At 39.4% G+C, this 18,369-nt stretch overlaps 1 protein-coding gene across 1 annotated transcript; it reads right to left on the bottom strand.

The window, feature by feature from the left end:
* Positions 1-10,351: 10,351 nt before the first annotated feature.
* LOC128257611 (uncharacterized) lies at positions 10,352-11,156 on the bottom strand. Its single transcript, XM_052988687.1, has 4 exons — positions 11,025-11,156; positions 10,734-10,966; positions 10,560-10,670; positions 10,352-10,499 (listed from the first exon to the last, which is right to left on the bottom strand). The coding sequence occupies exons 1-4, from the start codon at positions 11,154-11,156 to the stop codon at positions 10,352-10,354; spliced, it is 624 nt and encodes a 207-aa protein (XP_052844647.1).
* Positions 11,157-18,369: the final 7,213 nt, after the last annotated feature.

Genomic DNA, 18,369 nt, shown 5'->3' with positions numbered 1-18,369 from the left:
GACTATTAACAACATTGCCCCTACTCCGCACTTTGGTTTTCGGTCTCGACCCGGCCATGGGTTATTAATGGGCCTTCGGGCGTTATTGGAAATATTAACAGACTTGTTTTCGGTTTTGGTACTCTAAGTGGGAAAGCATCTCACATACTCGGCGAGTGTGAGTGTGTGTGCGTGGGCTTAGTTGCTTGTAATTGATATTAAACTGCTGTGAGTGGCAGCCTAATGGGGCCAAAAGGGTTCAACTGTGAGCCGCATTTGCAGGCAAAGGGAATACGAATCCGAATTATGATGTTCCAAGTGCTGTGCATACGTAGCTATAAGAAGGCAAAGACAGGGCACATTAGAAAGCTGGAATTGTGAAAAGTCAGTGCACTTGATTTGAATTCTATTACCAATGAAGTGCCTGTGTGCTTTTGAAAATGAGAAGCAAAAAAGTTATTAAAGATTACACATACCTAGATTTAAATTTTTTAAGTATACTTTTGAAAAAATAACTGGAAAACTTTGTGCATAAATTTATCGGTTTCTAGTGGCTAAGGATAATATTCGTATATCATATTTAAGCTTTAATAGCTTTTTAGCTGCCATTTTAATTTAACTAAGCAAAAACTCAACAGTCAACTATGTCGTCCCGATAGTATCCATCATTTAACAAACCCTTAGGCCAGCCTCCGCCATAAAATATTTAAACAATGCCCGGCAATTAGTGGGGCTTTAACCAGTCCATCACACCAATCATCGGTCGATTCAGGATTGGTCATGGGAAGTAAAAGTTGACGGCAGTTCTGTTGTTCTGTGGGGCGCCCTTTTAAATTAGCGTTCTGCACTAAAACACTAAATTAAAACCCAATCAAGATGTGCGGGGTAGCTGCATGAAACAACTGTAAACTTTTCCCACAGCGTTTGTCGAAGTCGTATTGTTCTTATTGCCGCTCTGCTGTTCTTGCTGTGGTTTTCTCGGTTAACTTGGCTAAGAGTTCGATGACGAGTTCGCCTGCTCTCCACCTTCGTGGGCGAGACAAACTGGCAATTAGTTTAGTTTGTGTCTACTTATGTGCAGTGTCTTTTGCTGTTGTTAAGCAAATGACAGTCTGATAGACTGACGGAATGACAGCCCGACTGAAAAACAATTCACACACTACCAAAGGAGTTTCGAGCTATACACGCGTTTAATTTTAGACAAGGCTCTAAACACATACACACATCAGAATCAGATTTTCCTTAGAAAAACTAAAATCTAAAGAAAAATAAAAAAAATATTAAAAAAAGAGTTAGCTTTTTAGAAAATTAGATATCAAGCTATATTATTTTTAAAACAATTTTACTAAAAGTAACATTTTAAGAGCACCTGGTTTCCTTTTTCAATCAAAAGGTTTTACAAATTAAATTTACTTTAGCTATAGAGCAGATCATTTGATTGATAAGATTACCTAGTTACAAAGTTAAGATATATGTTTTTCTAGTATTTGTTTCCTATAATTTGTGAATCGTTTTCCATTTGAAGGGTATTAACATATCTTCCTTGCTGATATTAATGTACATATTTATAACGATACTTTTAACTAGACTTTAGTTACTAGCGAGAGAAGGGGGATGTCAAGGGGGCGGAAGAGTGAAACAGAGAAAAAGTACCGGCGGGGATTTCCATTAAGTGGGAACCAAAACATTTGTCGCAAAGATTTTCACGTCACTCGGGGAGTTTCTGCGCTTCTGTTTCGGTTTCTGTGTTTTCCAAATGGGAAGTCAGCCAGCGCGCTCAGGAAACGAGCGAACAACTGAAAATGGTAGCACCATTTTCGGGATGGAGGGGAGCAAATGCTGTGCATTCATATAATCATTAACAGTGTCACATGCAACATAATGAGACCGGGACCAGGGCGCGCCTGTCTTGGCCATGCCCCCAAGGCAAAGGAGGTACAATGGGGGGAGGTTGGTCTCACCCCAACACACAGCCATCCAGGAATAACCCCCACTCCACCACATTCATACACACATGCTGCAAGTCTGACGCTTAAGTAGTTTACATTTCGTGTATAAGGAGCCATAAAAGGAAAACATTCGCTCCATTAAGGGAACATAATTTTCCGTTTTTCGGTCGGGGATTTTTCGTCAAGTTTATGGAGATTGAAATGGGGACTCCGAACTTCTGCGGGTCTGCCTTCCAGCCATAAAAGAGTGCATCAAATGGGATTTTAAGTTGTCGCATTTAACAGGCTGCCGGGGTAGGGCACTTCGAAACTACAAATAGATCTATCAAATTCGTTGCAGCAGCTGAGGGCGAGATGCAAACTGAGGTTTTGTCGAGGTTTGTCATTAAACAGACTTCTTCATCATCTTCATCTCCCGGTTTTTTTTCTATTTTCTTCTCAGTCGTATCTCTGGGAAGCAGAAGAGTTGTGTTGGTTGGAGAAAAGCTTTGTTTTTTATGTCACAGCTCATTAGTTTGGGACTTGGATATCTGCGGGTCTCAGCTTTTCTATTGCATCCGTGAGCGTTAATAGCCCTCTGAAATATTAATGAAACATTTGTCGAGCGTCGTCGAGTGGGTTGAAGACATCAACGGATATGTTTGATGGAGCGTATTTCAAGACAGGAAATCAATAAGTAAGTACCAAATGAAGTTGAAATAAAAATGAAATGATCAAACTAAAAAACGTCAACGGATTTTTAAGTCATTAATTGGATTAAAAGTTGTAAAAATATAAATCTTTAAGATCTAACGTTTAAGTCTATGTCAAATAACTAAATTAAAATGAGCTGGCCAGTAATGGTATTAAAGTGGTAACTGATCAAGATAAGGGTAAAAAGTCAGAAATGTCTTACTTTGCGTAATTTTCTTGTCCTGGATTTTTAATTGTGAGAAGATTATTCAATATACTTTGTTAAGTACCTTTAAAAGGTTGCTTTAAAAGGTAAATAATATTGATTTTCAGGCAATCTTTTTATGACTTCATCAAATAAATACATTCCCTTTGAATATTTAATAGCTGAATTAAAAACGCCCTCTCCATCGCTTAACCTCGTGTGTTTGGCAATGTCAAAGGAAATTAAAATCGTCAAGCCACACGATGATGAATTTATGCGAAAATTTAATTATTCCCCGACAAACAGCGCAAAGGCAAAGAGGAAAAAGCGAAAAAATATCGATGCAAAATTAATGTCGATTGGGAGCCGATACCAATAAATCAATGCACAAACAAAAGACAGCGAGGAGACGGGGGTACGGTGCGGAGAACCCAGTTGCCACAAAGTTTAATGAAGAATGATAAAAAAAGGAGGAAAAGCAAATGACGTTAAATGAAAATATTAAAAGTGGCAAGAGGCTAAATATGGCCAAGTGATTTAAGGAGTAAGAGTGACGGGGTGAAACGGGGGTTCTTCGGGCCAATTAGTCGTTGGGCTCGTGTTGACAAGAAATTAACAAATTGCGATGTCGGTCGACGAGGGGAAGATCTTTTTTAAAGTAATTCAATATGTTTAAACGTTGGCCACAGGCTGTCCCACCCCGCTGCCACCCCCTTTATTGTTTGATTGGCACACAAAGCAGGATGAAAGAAGGCCAAAATGGAGGGGCGATGAGGAAGGTCCTCGCTCAAGGCACTCACTGCAGACAGAAAAATCAAGAAAATTTAAATTCTTGGCTTATCACCATGATGAATATTACCCCTCGCAGTTGATTTGTTATTCAGTTATATAAAAAAAATGTATTTATTAAAATAAAATTTAAAAACTCACTTTGTTGTTGTTCCTCAAAGAAAAAGTCGAAAAAGAAAAATGGTTGGGTTTTTTTTAGCATTCTTTCATTTCGAAACTACTGCTGCTTTTTATTTTTAAGATACTTTTTCAATCCGCCTCATCGGTGAGCCCCAAAATTATGTAAGCAATTTTTCTCTAAGTGCACTTGACAGCGATGACACTTGAAACTTGCGATGGCAGAAGAAGATGGAAAAGGACTCAGGGCTGAAAATGAGATGGGGAAAAGGTGGTGCAGCTTCCACAGCATCGTCAGCTTTTAATGTTTGAACTTTTTATTACGCAAGTAGCAAGGAAAGTCAGTGGGCGGGGTGCGGTAGGTGGGCGGGGCAGGTGGCGACCCCGATGCTTGTCATATGACACCAATAAATCGCTTCAATTGCTCTCTGACTGACGCCGTTACCTGGGCACTTCACTTCACTTTAACCGTCTCCCTTCAGCGTTCAATGTCAGCGTAATGAAAAAATGCCAATACCAAAATGAATGTGTAAATGAAATGGCTACAAAGAGGACACACACCCACACATACACACAGGACCCCCACGCCCCCGCCCCCCTCTTCGCACCTGAAATGTGTCTGAGCTCCATTGGAGCGTGAGTAATCCCTTCAATTTAAACAGCTCCCACAGCACGACATACAGGTGAATAATTGGCTTCTATGCTTTGGAAAATTACCGTAAAATTAGCCTGGCAAAGAGCTGCAAACGCTGGCAGCTTTTGGAGTAGCACAATAACAATTGTGGAACTGGCAATTGCTTTCGAAATTGAGAAGACACCAAAAGTCTATGGCTTAACAATGGCTCGAATTAACTTTCAACAGAACGAAAGGGAATTTCAACCCTGTAGTTTGTGGTAACTAAGGATTAACCATTTTGAAGGCTAAGGGATAGGAATCGAACTCAAGAAAAAATTGAACTTTAAACGTATAACAATATAATATATACCTACTTAAAACTCATAGATAATGATTAAATGGATAATACCGCATTCATATATCTTTTGAAATTGAGAAGCTTATTTATATAAGCTATACAAGATAGTATTGAAACTACTTAATAGTTACACCAAAATTAAAAAGGCAATTTTTTAAAGCGTTTAGTTATTTATTATTTTATCAATAAGAATGAATTATAGTAAACATATTTATTTCTATAGCTAAATTTAGAGCTGATTGGCTTTTAAAGTCCCATAATCTACTAAAAGCAGACTCCAACTGACTGCGACAAGTGTTATTTTTTTTTGCGAAGCCAATATCGGTTTCAGCCTGAGTTAACTCGACTTGTTTACTGCCCAAGCCAATGACGCTGCCCCAAGAAGTTGGCAGGAGCAACAGCTGCCGATGCTTTTGTCAACAGGCGAGTGGAGCAAAAAAGGAGCCAAGAAAGCACCAGTTTGTCACCTGACGCGTGCACTCAAGCAGGACGAGCAGTTCGGGGCAACAGCTGCTGTCCGCACCGGGTCCCCAAAATCCCAACTGCCGAATCCCAACTGCTGCCAGGATTCCTGGATGCTTGGGTGCTGGGATACGGGGATACGGGGATACGGGGATACGGGGATACTGGGATACTGGGATACTTGGAGCCATGTGTTGCTCACTTGCCCCCGACATGTGCGCATTCAAATGGAAGCTGTGAAGTGGTGGAGGATTCCTCTACTTTTGCTGCTTCGCTTCGTCTGGTTTAAACAAATGGCGTTTTGGCCAGCAGCTTCTTGGGGGTGTCATATATCATTGCCCCACAGCCCCAGAGTGCCAAAAAAAAAAAGCCTCAACCTTGAAGGTTAGATCTCAAGATTAACAATTTGTATACTCTTTATTTGACACAGTTTGTACAAGTTGATGTACGGTAATGCCATATTATTGATAGACTGAAAGTGAACAGTTTGGACATTCAATGTTGTTTTTTCTATAATAATTATTTTATATTTTGTATTATTTATATTAATTTAAAAATAATTATTTATATAAAATATTTTTGGAGGCATAACTAAGTCTCTACGAGTATTTGAAATTTAAATAATATTCTTTATGGTCAGGGACTGTAACAATTATAATTTTTGTTAAAAATATTAAGTAATACAAATTATTATACTAATTTTTTTGTTTTTATATCCCCAGTATTATAGAGTAGCAGCAAGAAGAGATCCAACGCTAAGTACTTTGGACAGTCGTGCTGGAATCCTTGATGAGGCCCAACGCAGTGGCAACCCTAGGCACACGCACACACCCACATCCCGGCCAACACCCACGCATATGTGAAACACTTGTATAAATTGGCTCATTATGAAACTCATCCATAATCTATGAAGCCTGGATGGCCATCAAGCTTCTTGGGATCCCGCACACAATCCCACACTCACTTCGATTACCCTGGCCGAAACGGCAGGATGGAGTGAGGCGCAACCCTACCATTTGCGACACGTGTGTAACTCGTTTTTCAAAAAGAAAAACTGGTCGGCAAGCAGCGAAGAAAGACTTTCGCTCGGCGCATAAAACAATTCACTTTATGCGCCCGAATTTAGCCATTTGCCACCATTGAAGCGTTAACTGGACATCGGCAGTGGAACAGAGAAACCCACTTGGCATTTCTCGTAATGGCCTCAGCCCGGGCATATATACATTTTAAGCAGTCCGGTCATCCCTTTTTCAAATGTTGTTACTGGCTACATTACTTAATAAATGAAATGTGCACTCTATGAATTTCAAGTGTTTTTAACGAGCAGTCATAGATAATGGTATGCTAACAAAAGAAATTGACCGTTTAAATTGAGCTTTAGGTTCAATTGACTTGGGTTTAACCTTTGTTTAAATTTTTTGGCAATGCAATCTTTAATATTACCTAAATTCTATTTGACATCAATTTTTATACATTTTTTTATCGAAAAGTATTTGAAGGCTTCTACTACTCTCTTGTTAATGGCGTTATTTTACGTTGACCTCGTTTCCCGGACTTATAACTTATCCCGAATAAGCCAACTGTTCAATATGAAAAACATCAAAAAAGGAAACAAAAATTGAAAGCAGCATAAAATTGTTGCCAGCATTGTTCCGACTTAATGCAAAACAGCTGACCACGGCCACCGCCCACCTGTCAGGTGAAATATTTCTAATTTTTCAATGTCCGGAAAGGATTTTTTGCTACCGGCCCCGTTCATCCTTGACCTGTCTCAACTAATATCTTATGTAATGGCAGGCAGCAACTTTTAATGCATATCGACGGAGCGCTGCTGCTGATATTTCACAGACAGCTGGCTGCAGAAAGGAGAGACCTGGGCAAAACTATTTTTAATATGCATGGAAAAAGCCAAGATGGTAACCGGGCCGAAACTTTGACTAGCTCTTCTAATTGTGCAACTTCCGCTCACTTGGCCGAAAGTGTGCGGCTAATGCTGCACCTTAAGTGCATCCACCGCCCCCTCCCAAAGAAAAAAAAAAAGTACCACCAAAACCCGACAGCTTGTCTTAATGCCCCTACACTTCTTTTTTCGGGGGGCGTCAGGCACTTCATTTTCCAAACGGAGAGTGCAGGAGGCGTTGCCGCATAATAAATGGACAATTTGCCAGTTGAAGCGTGCAAAAGCCCGCAGGGATGTAGGATGCCGACCACCGACCACCGGCCAACCCGATGCGGTTATAGATTACTTTGGCCCAAGCCCCAACCCCAACCCCTATTTAGGGGCAACCCTTGGCCAGCCATAAAATTATTTTCTGCAACAATTTCTTGAGCACTTCTTCTCGTTGCCGCCCGAGGGCATTTTAATTTTTGATCTCGTAAATTTTCACAAGAGATAATAATAATATGATGCGTTCCACCTGGGAGTCGGGAGTGGGCCAAGTGTTCTCGAGAGCACCTCAAACTTCAGCTTCTTGCCCCGTTTTATTGACTTATGGCTCGGGACCACAAAAGGCCACAACTTGAGCAATTATTAAAGTTGATCCAAGGCAAAACCCTCCCTTCTGCAAAAACCCTGTGGCAACCACTAAATCATCTCTTTGATAAGCAATTTGATTTATTTTCCGAAAACAATTTTTTATTTTTTGTTTTTTTTTTTTTGATGTGCTGTTGCCCAAACTATTTTGGGTGCAGAAAGCGAAACAACAAAAACGCAACGAGTTTAGAAATATTTCAGCTTAGGTATTCTTGTCCAGTATAAAGCCCACCCAAAAGCTTCGGTTAGGAAAAATGGGCATTAACATATTTTAAAAGTAGATTGCTGCTGCCTGCTGTTGTGGCATGTCAAGCATGAAGTGCAAATAGCTTACAGCTAAATATTTATACACAATTTTTGGTTTGATATTGTTTTGCCTCTTTTTTCCCGGCCGACAACACTTCTGTGTGTTAGGGTCATCCATCAGGCGGCAGATGATGTCGTGGGTGAGGGAAATGCTTCATTTTTGACATAATTTGACTGCTATGAGGTGAGTTTGTGTCGGTTTTGCCATAGCAGGAAGTTTCGAAAGGATTTGGTTTGGAGTTGGCAGATCTGAACGTTGTTGGATGGTGTTTAACAAACCGGAAAGTTGGCTTTAAATATTAAACTCATAACAAAAGTTATCCTTATAAACCCATTAAAGATATTTGAAAGCATGAGGTTTTGGCTTCTACTGTTCAGAAAACTATTAAATATACAATAAATTTTTTAATGCGTTGTTATTAATCTATAGGGGATTCCAAGCTTATAATCACTTAAAGACCAACTTTGAGCAATAATTCCCTTGAAAATTTCTCCCATTCTCTCTAACAAAAGTGTGAGAACTCCTTGGGCCTTTATATATATGCTATTGTTTCCATATTAAACTTCAGTAATCCCTCGAAAATTTTTCAATTTAACGTTAAGAAATTGCCAAAAAAAAGTTTTTCACCCAAAATAAAAATTGGCCCTAAGCTGGCCCCAAATTCTATACTCCAACATTCAATCATAACGGATCCCAAAGAGGGATACCCAAAGATAAGGAAAACACAATGTAATTGAATAAGTCCAAGGAAATGTCAAAGTGGAAAGAATTTTCCCTGTGATGTGAGTTTTCGGTTGCTTAACTTTTCGGCACAGCTGTGCGATGCCTTTTCTACCCTCTGACAAATAATTTCTACGCAAATTAAGAAAACAGAAAAGGACGAAAAATTCAAGAGGATGGGAAAATTTAATGAGAGAAGCTCGAGCCAAAGTGTGATTAAAACTTTTTTTTGGCCTTTCTGTTAAGCATGTGCGGAATAACTGGTAATTTTCTCATTGTCATCAGGGTTTTATAATCGACGTTAAGCCATTTTATACTCTTTTTAAACGTATTCTTGGTTTAAGTCTTCAATGGCAAATCCAATTTCTAATACCATTTATGTTCATATTTAGCTATCTTGACGCACAAAAGATTTTTTTACTTATTACTAACCTAAGCACAAAATTAGGCCCAACAAAAAAAGGAAAAGTACACTTTATTTTGTTTTCAAAATGCAAATTGTTGGAAATCTTTAATATTAATACATTCATAAAGATTTCGAAAGGGTATTGATAAGGGTATTCCCAAAAAGTCATACCGTATCAAAAACTTCACTTTTGTTTCCATTATCATCGGGGTTTGGTAATCGCAGAGAAGCCTTTTTTAAAGTCCACGCTCAATTGGTATAATGCGGCGTAATAACCGTTATTTGACATGAAGAAGAAAAGTGCAAAGGGGCCAGGGTTGTCACCCTTCCCCCAGGGAATCCAGGATTCGCATTGCACCTTGCAGATGGTCTGTGGTGGTGGTGGATGTTGCTGCCGGGCTTACAAAGGATTAATTTGAATAGGTGTCTGGCACTCGGTCCAATTGGGAAAGTGTCTCGAAACAAAAAACCGACACCGGGATGGACGGCATGGAATCAAATGCTATGAGTCCTGCGGAATGGGTAATACTGGGTGGTGCTGGGATTGCCGGCTATCAACCACCGCAAGCGGAGTTAGCTCCGTCGGCTGTTGCCTTTCCCATCATGCGTAATTCTATTTGTCATTTTGATTATGACATTGTAATGCTTTAATTGATGCGATGCGACAAAAGACGGGTGGAAAAGGGGAGGGCGGGGGCTTGGAAACGTGGGTGCGACTGCAAACTGTAAAAGGCAATCAACCCTGTCCATCCTTTGTGTTCCGGGATTTCGTCAGGGTGATGACTATGACGCGCCGGCGAGATTCGTCGCTTTTATTTTTTGTGTTTTCCTGTCTCAATGTTTGACAAATCCTATAAACAACCCAGGGCAGCTTTTTGTGTTCCATGTTTGGCATGTCTGCGGGCCAGAAACGTTCGAAATTTCAATGAATTTTAAATTGAAACTCTCCGGCTATGAAATAGGGGGAAAACGAGGTGAATCAGGTGGCTGTTGATATGTTTGAAGGGGACGAAGCTTTCGGGCAGACTGCATCTGCGAATTTCAATATACATAGTTCCTTGCCTTTGTTAGAGTTTTGGAGTTCAGCGATTTAAGTAAAGGCATACTACTAAAGCATACTTCTAAAATTAAAAAGAAAAAAACGCCTTTTCGATTAAGTTGATTATAAGAAAACTGGACTCAATAAGTAAGATACAAATTATATTATTATATTTTAATTTATAAATTATACGCCAAAATTAAAAATCTAGTTTTCTGACAAAAGAAAACCAATCGATGATTTTAGTATTGCAGTCATACTTTGCACAGTTCATTCGGGCTCCTTCTTTTTCTGCGAGTATAAAATCCCGTGCTTGTTTCGAATCAGAGTTTAAAGTCGAAGATGGACTTTATGGAAAAAACAAATAATTAATATTATAAGATAAAATAAAAAAATAAAGTACGCACCTTAAAAGCAAGTGCAACATTTCAGCTGCAGTGCTAAAGTCCTTTGCAAATTTAATACTATTAGCTTCGCATATGGCCTCCAAAAGACATTCGTGTCCATTTAATCCGTAACTGCTTGGAAAAAAATATATATTTATTTTTATTTATTGTTACTGTAAATTGATAAGAGCTTACCCGTTTAGCATATGTTCGATAAAGTCGTACATTTGCCAACGAAGATACGTAGGCTTCTTAAAGAACTCTCTTTGTTTCTCGGCGTCTATCTTATTTGGTTTATATTCGGGAAAAAGTGGGTTTTGCCTATAGACACTTGCATTGTATGGCAGATAATACTCTGCTTTTAAAACGTAACCCACTGTAAGTGATTCGTACTCAAGATCGGCAGGGATGCCAATACCAGCAATAAACTGGAAGCAAAAATTACTAATTAGTAACTTTTTTTGTATGAGTTTAGAGAAACATTACCTGGTGTCTTGTGGGCGCTTGCCGAGGAAATATTAAAAATCGTTTACTTCTGGAATGTACATCTTGTGTGATAGTTTGCTGCAAAACAATAAAAAGAGTTGCACAAAATGGAAACCACACAGGTGTATTCATGTCGGTAGCTATACTCAAACTAAACTCAGTGCAGACCTACCAAGAGAACACAGATTCTTCTACAATTAGCATTATTCTGCCAATTGGAATAGTAACATTTGGGTCATTGGATGTAAGACTAGAACGCAAAATGCCATATACTTATTAACTCTGGCTAAGAACAATCCCTTCTTAATAACTTAGCATTTTAAAAAAATTCTTCCTTACTATAAAGTATTTAGATTTTTTTCTTATCTAAAATCGAGTTCATTAGTATACTTGGCAAATAAAAAAACTTATTAGTTATTACGCTTTTAATAGTTATTTTTTTCTATATCCAATGCTCTTTTATAATTAAGAAGGCCTGATATATTTGCATGCACTTTTTATCTACGCAAACATAATAATCGATACACACATCTGTTTTCATTCAAATTACCCGTATTGTACTCAGGGACAGCCAAAAACCAAGGGCGGATTGGTCTCTTTGCGTTCGTGGGGTAAAACTGTAATGCAAAAGCCGAAAATTGCGTTTTTAACTTGTTGTTGCCATGGCAATTTTCGGGCTGCTCATGATAAGCGGCAACACAAACAACAAAGCCGTGGAGCTGCCAACACGAAGCAGTTATTTTGCTGCACGCAAGTCGCAGACGACGTGACGCGACGCATGGTGCACGCAATCCAAAATACCCGAAATTAGGCGCAGGAAAAACATGTGTGTACACCTTACAGCAGTGATGTCCATCTAGCCATATTCTCAATAAATTTTGCATTTATTTTTATAATTTACTTTATGTATTATAAAGATGATCCCAAGGAATCTTACATAACTCTCTTAAGTAGTAAGATAGTAAGTCAATAATATTATAGCCTGCATATTTTTTAGAATTGCTTTAAAGTGGGCAAATTATTTATCTTTGAATATGGTCATTTACAATTTCAATTTAAGATAGGTTCACACAGAAAATAAAACTACAGTATGTACATTGATTCTGCAGAAGCAAAAAAATTTATGAATATTTAAAAATAAGTATTTAAAAATAAAATAGATGTAGATTTACGAAATATGTAACTTATTTCTATTTCTTGTTTCTAAAACATACAGAAAACTGGTTCTAATGATCTGATCTAATAGCACACCTAAAAAATAAGAGTCTTTCATTGATCGCTGTTCTGTGGTAATGAACTAATAAGCTTATAACCAAAGAAGGGTTTTTCCCGAATTATTATTATCACAACATAGTATTTATATTTACCGAATTTCTTGTAATTTTCCCCGTGCTGGTACTCGACATCACTGATAAGCAGGCAGCAAAAGCTGATAAGACTGAGTGGGGAAACGGGGAATTTCGCAAAAGGCAAAAATAAAGGCGGAAACCAAGCGGCAATCCAAAAGGCGTAAACGTTGCACGCTGCCGTTCCACCTGATCAACTTTTCTAGGCGCTGCAGCCTACAAGGGGATGGTTAACAAAAGAGAGAGTGGCGGAAGGGAAGGCAGTCGGATTTTTGGGAATGGGTAATACCCATATACGGGAAAACGGGAATACGAAAGATACGGGAACGGGCAGCTGTTGGCGGCGTCATTCTAATGCACAATGCACAGTGGGCATGAAATATTGTTGACAGGTGAAAATGCTACACATGGGGCACACGCGCGAGTTAACGACATCGGGACACGTCACAGGCTCGGGCTCAGGCAGATAAGCCGAAACAGATACGGTGTCCAAGTGGGGCACATAGCGCCCGGGCAGGGACCGGGACCCGCTGGGTTACGTGCTGGGTCGCCATTTGGGCGTGGCCACCTCCCCTGGGGGGCGGCCGGAAAACGGTAATAAGTGAAAGTGTGTGCCAAGTGAAAGGGTGGCCGGGAGGTGAGGGAAAATGTTTCCGGGGGATGCCACTGTAGCTGTTGCCGGTGTCAGTCAACCCCCGGGGCATTCTAATAAATACTTGATTAGTTGAATAATAAATTCAAATGTTTTGTCACTTTCCAAGGAAATGCTGAAATTTCCAATTTCCTACGAATTCAATAATCTCTAATCTGACACAATGTGGATGATTAAGTGTCCTCGACATCTAAACGGTATGTCTTAAAAGAGAAGTTTTATCTTTGTATGATTATGTTGCAGTCATAATTTTTATTTAAATATATTCATTGATATTATTGATTGGATATATTTAAGATTAGTTTTGAATATACAATGCAGGCACAAAACACACACAATACAAAAGCTGAAATTGTATTCTTAATTTTTTTTAAACCAGGAATGGTAAACATCTCAATATCCTTTTGTCCAGGACACCCAATAGGCCCTGGAAGTTTATAAAATCCTTGTTACCCGAACTGCTTAATCTATATTTTGCATATCTACGACGATATAAAAAGTTATAGAGCTTTTCCCGTTTCAACTATGGCATGTTTCCTTTATATGCTCTTGCAAATCTTAAAGTTGATCAAACACGCTTATACCGGAAACTGCGCGCCAAATGCAGTTTATTTGAGAGCAAGAAACCCGTTGACAATTAGGCAAACCTACAAGACCCTTACGGCGATAGGCAAATGTCCTGGCTTATCAATAACAGGTGCAATTCAAAATTTGCATGGGACGAGCGTGCGACACGCAGACTTGCTTCCCATTCAGTTGGGTTCCGCTCTTTTCAGTTCAGGACACGCCTGCGGCTGTGCAATAAATTCACTTTGCATTTTAATTTCAACTGGAAAAAGTAACGTGAAAAAGTATGCATTTTATCTATAGAAAACCAAAACAAACACACTCAAAGAAAGAATGCAAAATTGTGTAATTTCTGCGGCTGCTGCGTTGGCTGAAAAAAGGCGGGGAAGTCTTTCTGTTGCACACGTAGCCGCGGAGTCAACTTTTGGCCTCTAATGTTGCTGAAAATTGAATTTCTTATTACAAAAATGCTCGCATTGCGTGCGGCTGCTGCGTTGTACAACAACGTAAAGAGCATTACGTGTTTGCGTAAAGTTTCGGCGCCCGTCGGCCAAATTGTTTTCCCCACCACCGCGAGCTTTTCCCAGGGCACCTCGCGCTTTTCGTTCCGTTTGTTTATTATATTATTTTCTTTGTTTGCGCTCAAATTAAATGAAATGTGTATTCAAACGTGGAAAATTGCTTTAAAAAAAAAAAAGGAAATAGAAAGGCAGATTGCCGAGAAATGGCCAAAATGATATGCCAAAAGGGCTGCCAAAATGTCGCCGCCAATGTCCTTTGTCCTGCGCATCCCTAACCCCCATCCCCCATCCTTCCGCTGCTTGGAGAACTACTTGGGCTTTGACTGACTTTTTGCTATCTTTGGTTTATCGCCCAAGTGAATCATGTCAACCGCAAAAAGGGGCATCATCTTGGATTACCATAAAGGCGTTCGCATCCTCCATCTAGGCGCCATTCATTTTTCAAACATATATATATGTTCTTCCTGCTGAATCCAGGATCTGGATCCTGCATGTGCGCTGGACCCAAGGCTTTGTTCGATTCAAAATGCCAGCAACAACCCGGTTGGGAAATTTTATAAATGAGCTGCCAGCCACTCCCGTTCCTGGAGCAAATCGCCTGAAGAGTCCTCGTGCCAAAGGGACTGCCGTCACAATGCCCCGAAATTCTTGATGGTCAAAGCCAAAGTGCAATGTCCGTGATGACTTGCCAGCCCAGTCATTCCCATAACCCCAAGGCTTAGCCCCCTACAACCACACTTCCGACCTCCAGCTCCGCCCCATGAAATAAGCGAAATCCGGAGCAAGGCGACAACTTTGACGCCAGCCCCAACATTAAGTGTAGGAGATGGGTTCCGGTTCTGCTTATATTGAAGGCAGCCTTCTTCCTCACTCACGTTCGGCTTTTGTTCAGCAGCAATCAATCATGCGGTTTAAATTAGGGTATTTACTTAAGTCGGTCAATCGATAGTGGTGAAAGTAAAATATTTTCACACTCCATCCTTGTCAGTCTCTTTTCGTTTTCGGTGTCTATCAAAGTGACCAACATCAGGAAACTTCTGAGGTTAGGAAAGGGTTTTAAGGGGTTTTACTACGGTCATCAACGATTCGCAATGCTCTTTAAAATGAAAGAAAGGGGTCTTTTAATGTAGTGAAAATGAAGGATTGATGGGCTTTTAAAAGTAATGGAGATAGTGTTTATTAGGGGTATGTAAAGGACTCATTGTTTTTGGAGTTTTTGAGTTTTTGTTACTAAGCCAATATTTATTTTGTGAAGACTAACATTTTATAATTCCTAATACTTAATAGGGCATGACAAAGTTGATAAAGCCTCAACTGTCAACTGAACTTTATTATCACAATCTCAAATCTTGAATTACAATCAACCAATACTGGGGGTGGTCAATGTCAATTTTTGAGAACTAAAACAAAAGTTCCGTTCCACATCTATTTACATTCGGAAAAGTTTATGCGGGCTGAGTGTGGGAGTAGGTTAATGACATGCCAGGAACCTTTTGACTGCCACCATGCCAATCTTATTCCCCAATATTCCGCCGCAGAGGCGCACCCGTATTAATCATGATCCTGTCACCTTGCGTAAATATGGCAAAATGAGTGGAAAACGAGCTAAAAGATGCTACGAGATACATTTTTGGTAATGAACTTTGCCGCCAAAGTTTATTAGAATCAGGGCAAAGTTTCAACTTGGGTTCGGGGCAGGACTCTCACTGTTTTCAGTTAATGAGTGGGCCAAAGTAAATAAGTACATTTGCCCAAGTTTGCATTTTGAGCTCAAGGAAAGTTTCTCAGGCTCAAAGGCAATCAAACACTTTTGGACTTTGATAAATCATAGTTGACCTATGTCAAACAGTACCGCAATCGATGATTTATGGAAATTGCCAAATCCTTTCAGCCCTTTCTGTTTGTAAGCTGCTTAGCAATTTGTCAAATAATTGTATCTGCTGAAAATATCTTATCAATACATTGATTTTCACGCCTATCAAGTGCATGGCCAGCAGACAAACAAATTACGCTCAATGATTTCCAACTCAATATTGTTATACAGTTATTCCGCCTTCCGGGATTCCCCGCAGTCGAATAACATTAAGGTGTGCTGCTTGTTCCGTATCTGTGTAAATTATGAAAATTACCACAAAATGCTGCAGCGTTCCATGGAATCTCATGCGGTTTATGGGCATTTTAAGCCACACACGAACACACGCTAGCACACAAGTGTTGTTTGTCCTGCCAAGGGAATTCACATCGATCTCCGAAGGAGTCGAGTGTGCAGGTGCGTGGACCGATGTGTGCGTGCATTTAATGCTGTGTTAAATTGAAAATTTGCATAAAATATTTGCTGTTTATTTATTGGCCCAGGTATATATTCACTCGCCTTCTGCTATTTGTCTGTGCAACGGCTTGGCCAGGCCAACTTAATATTTGATGCAATTTGTGTGCAATTTTATGGTCAACTTAGCCAGGAACTTTGCACTTTCCTTTCGGGTTCCGGGGGTCGACTGGCTAAGTTTATATGACCATAAACTTGGTTACAACTAAATCGATTTCGGTTTTCAATTTATTATTATGTGTGCCCTGGTATGTAAGTTGATTTTATATTGGTTGTTGTATCGATGGTTATGGAATTTATGAAGTAATTCAAATTGTGGACTCCACTTGAAGTGGACGATTCCGTTTGTGGTGTGATAAATATCGTATTAATTAAGCATTGGTTTTATTGTTTATTTATATAGATGCTTAGGTTTTTATTCGTTATTGTTGTATCGATGGCTTGCAGATAAGTGGAATTTAGGAAATAATTTAAATTGTAGACTCTACTTGAAGTGGAAGATTCAGTTGGTGGTTTTATACTTCATGTAATAATGAAATATTGGCTTTATTTTTTTTCATACACAAGCTTAAGTTTCTATTCGGCTTTAAAGCCGTTTATAGACTTTCTAACACTTTCAATGACCCACATGTTACCATCGTCTTCGAATCCTTCCACTTACAGTTTCCTCTTCTTTTAATACCATCCCAGCAGTAGGCAATCGAACCCTGTGCCCAAACTCCCAGAAAACTTATCGAGGGGCTTTCAGTGAGTTTCCCCGATTTCAATGTGGGCTTGGCACCCTCATTTTCTGGATGAAGAAAAAGTTCTCCGTGCCGTGTCTTGGAATATGTAAATAAATCTGAGAAAAAAATTGTATTGAATAAACTTTTCTGCACCGTATGTGTGCCGGGGTTAGTAATGAAGAATTGAGGAGGCGGTGAGCGTGGGGCATTCGCCGTTTTTATAGTGTGTTTATTTAGCACTTGGAAAATATTACTTTTTGCGCCCAGCAATAATTTTAATTGCTTTGCCAGTGCCAGAGTCGGCGGAGTCTGGGGATTGACTCTGCGCCGACCAAGCAACTTCGCAACCGTGCCCCCTACATTTTTCCTCTGATGCTGATGCATTCACAAAAGTTAAGTGGCAAAAGTTTTCGCACTAAAGTTGAAGTTGCCGCTCTCCTGTTGTTGCCGTTTTGTTGTTGTTTTCGGAGGGCAAACACCAACGCCCACGCGAAGTGAAACAGTAGCAAAAGCTGGATATTATTTGAGTTTGCTCCCTTTTTTCCAACATCCCCACCAAAGACCACCATCCGCCCTTCACCAGCTTTACTTTTTTTTTCCCCCGGTACTTTGATTGTTTTGAGATTTCGCGGCAACACATAAACTTACGCTTGACGAGCCGAGGAGTTTGGGGAAGTTCCGATTTTTTTATCATTGCCAGCGAATAACGTTGGAGAAAAACTGCGAAGCCATCAGATTTAAATAAAATAAAACTTGGAATTGAGATAAGCACCAGGGTTGGAAATTAGTTTCTGGAGCAAACAATTTAACTTGCACTTAAGGTGGAATTGTTTGTTTTATAACCTAACTATGCCAAATTAAAACAATACTCGACAGTTTGTAAAAGTAATAATCTTTTAATATAAATAACCCTTTCGTATTTTAGTTTTTTTTGTGTTGGATATTTATATTTGTCTTGATAAGTCTAGAAATTAAAATGAAAAATAAAGCAAAAATAAAGGTGTTCAAAAAATGCTTCTACCTAAGCAGAGCTGTTCAAAGCAGTTAACTTTCGCTGTCGACCAAAATTTATTTTTGTACTAAGGTCACCTTTTGGCCATGAAAGTTCTGTTTTTAAGGTTTCAATTTCTTTCGAACTCGCAGTTTATGGCCTATCAATAGCCTGGCCAAGGTGTTTGGCTCTAGCTGTCAGCTAAATCAATTTCGGT

The sequence above is a fragment of the Drosophila gunungcola genome (genome assembly GCF_025200985.1).
Source record: "Drosophila gunungcola strain Sukarami chromosome 3L unlocalized genomic scaffold, Dgunungcola_SK_2 000002F, whole genome shotgun sequence".
In the NCBI taxonomy this organism is placed as follows: Eukaryota; Metazoa; Arthropoda; class Insecta; order Diptera; family Drosophilidae; genus Drosophila; species Drosophila gunungcola.
The sequence above is the reverse complement of the archived record's forward strand: the minus strand, read 5'-3'. Positions and strand labels throughout refer to the sequence as shown.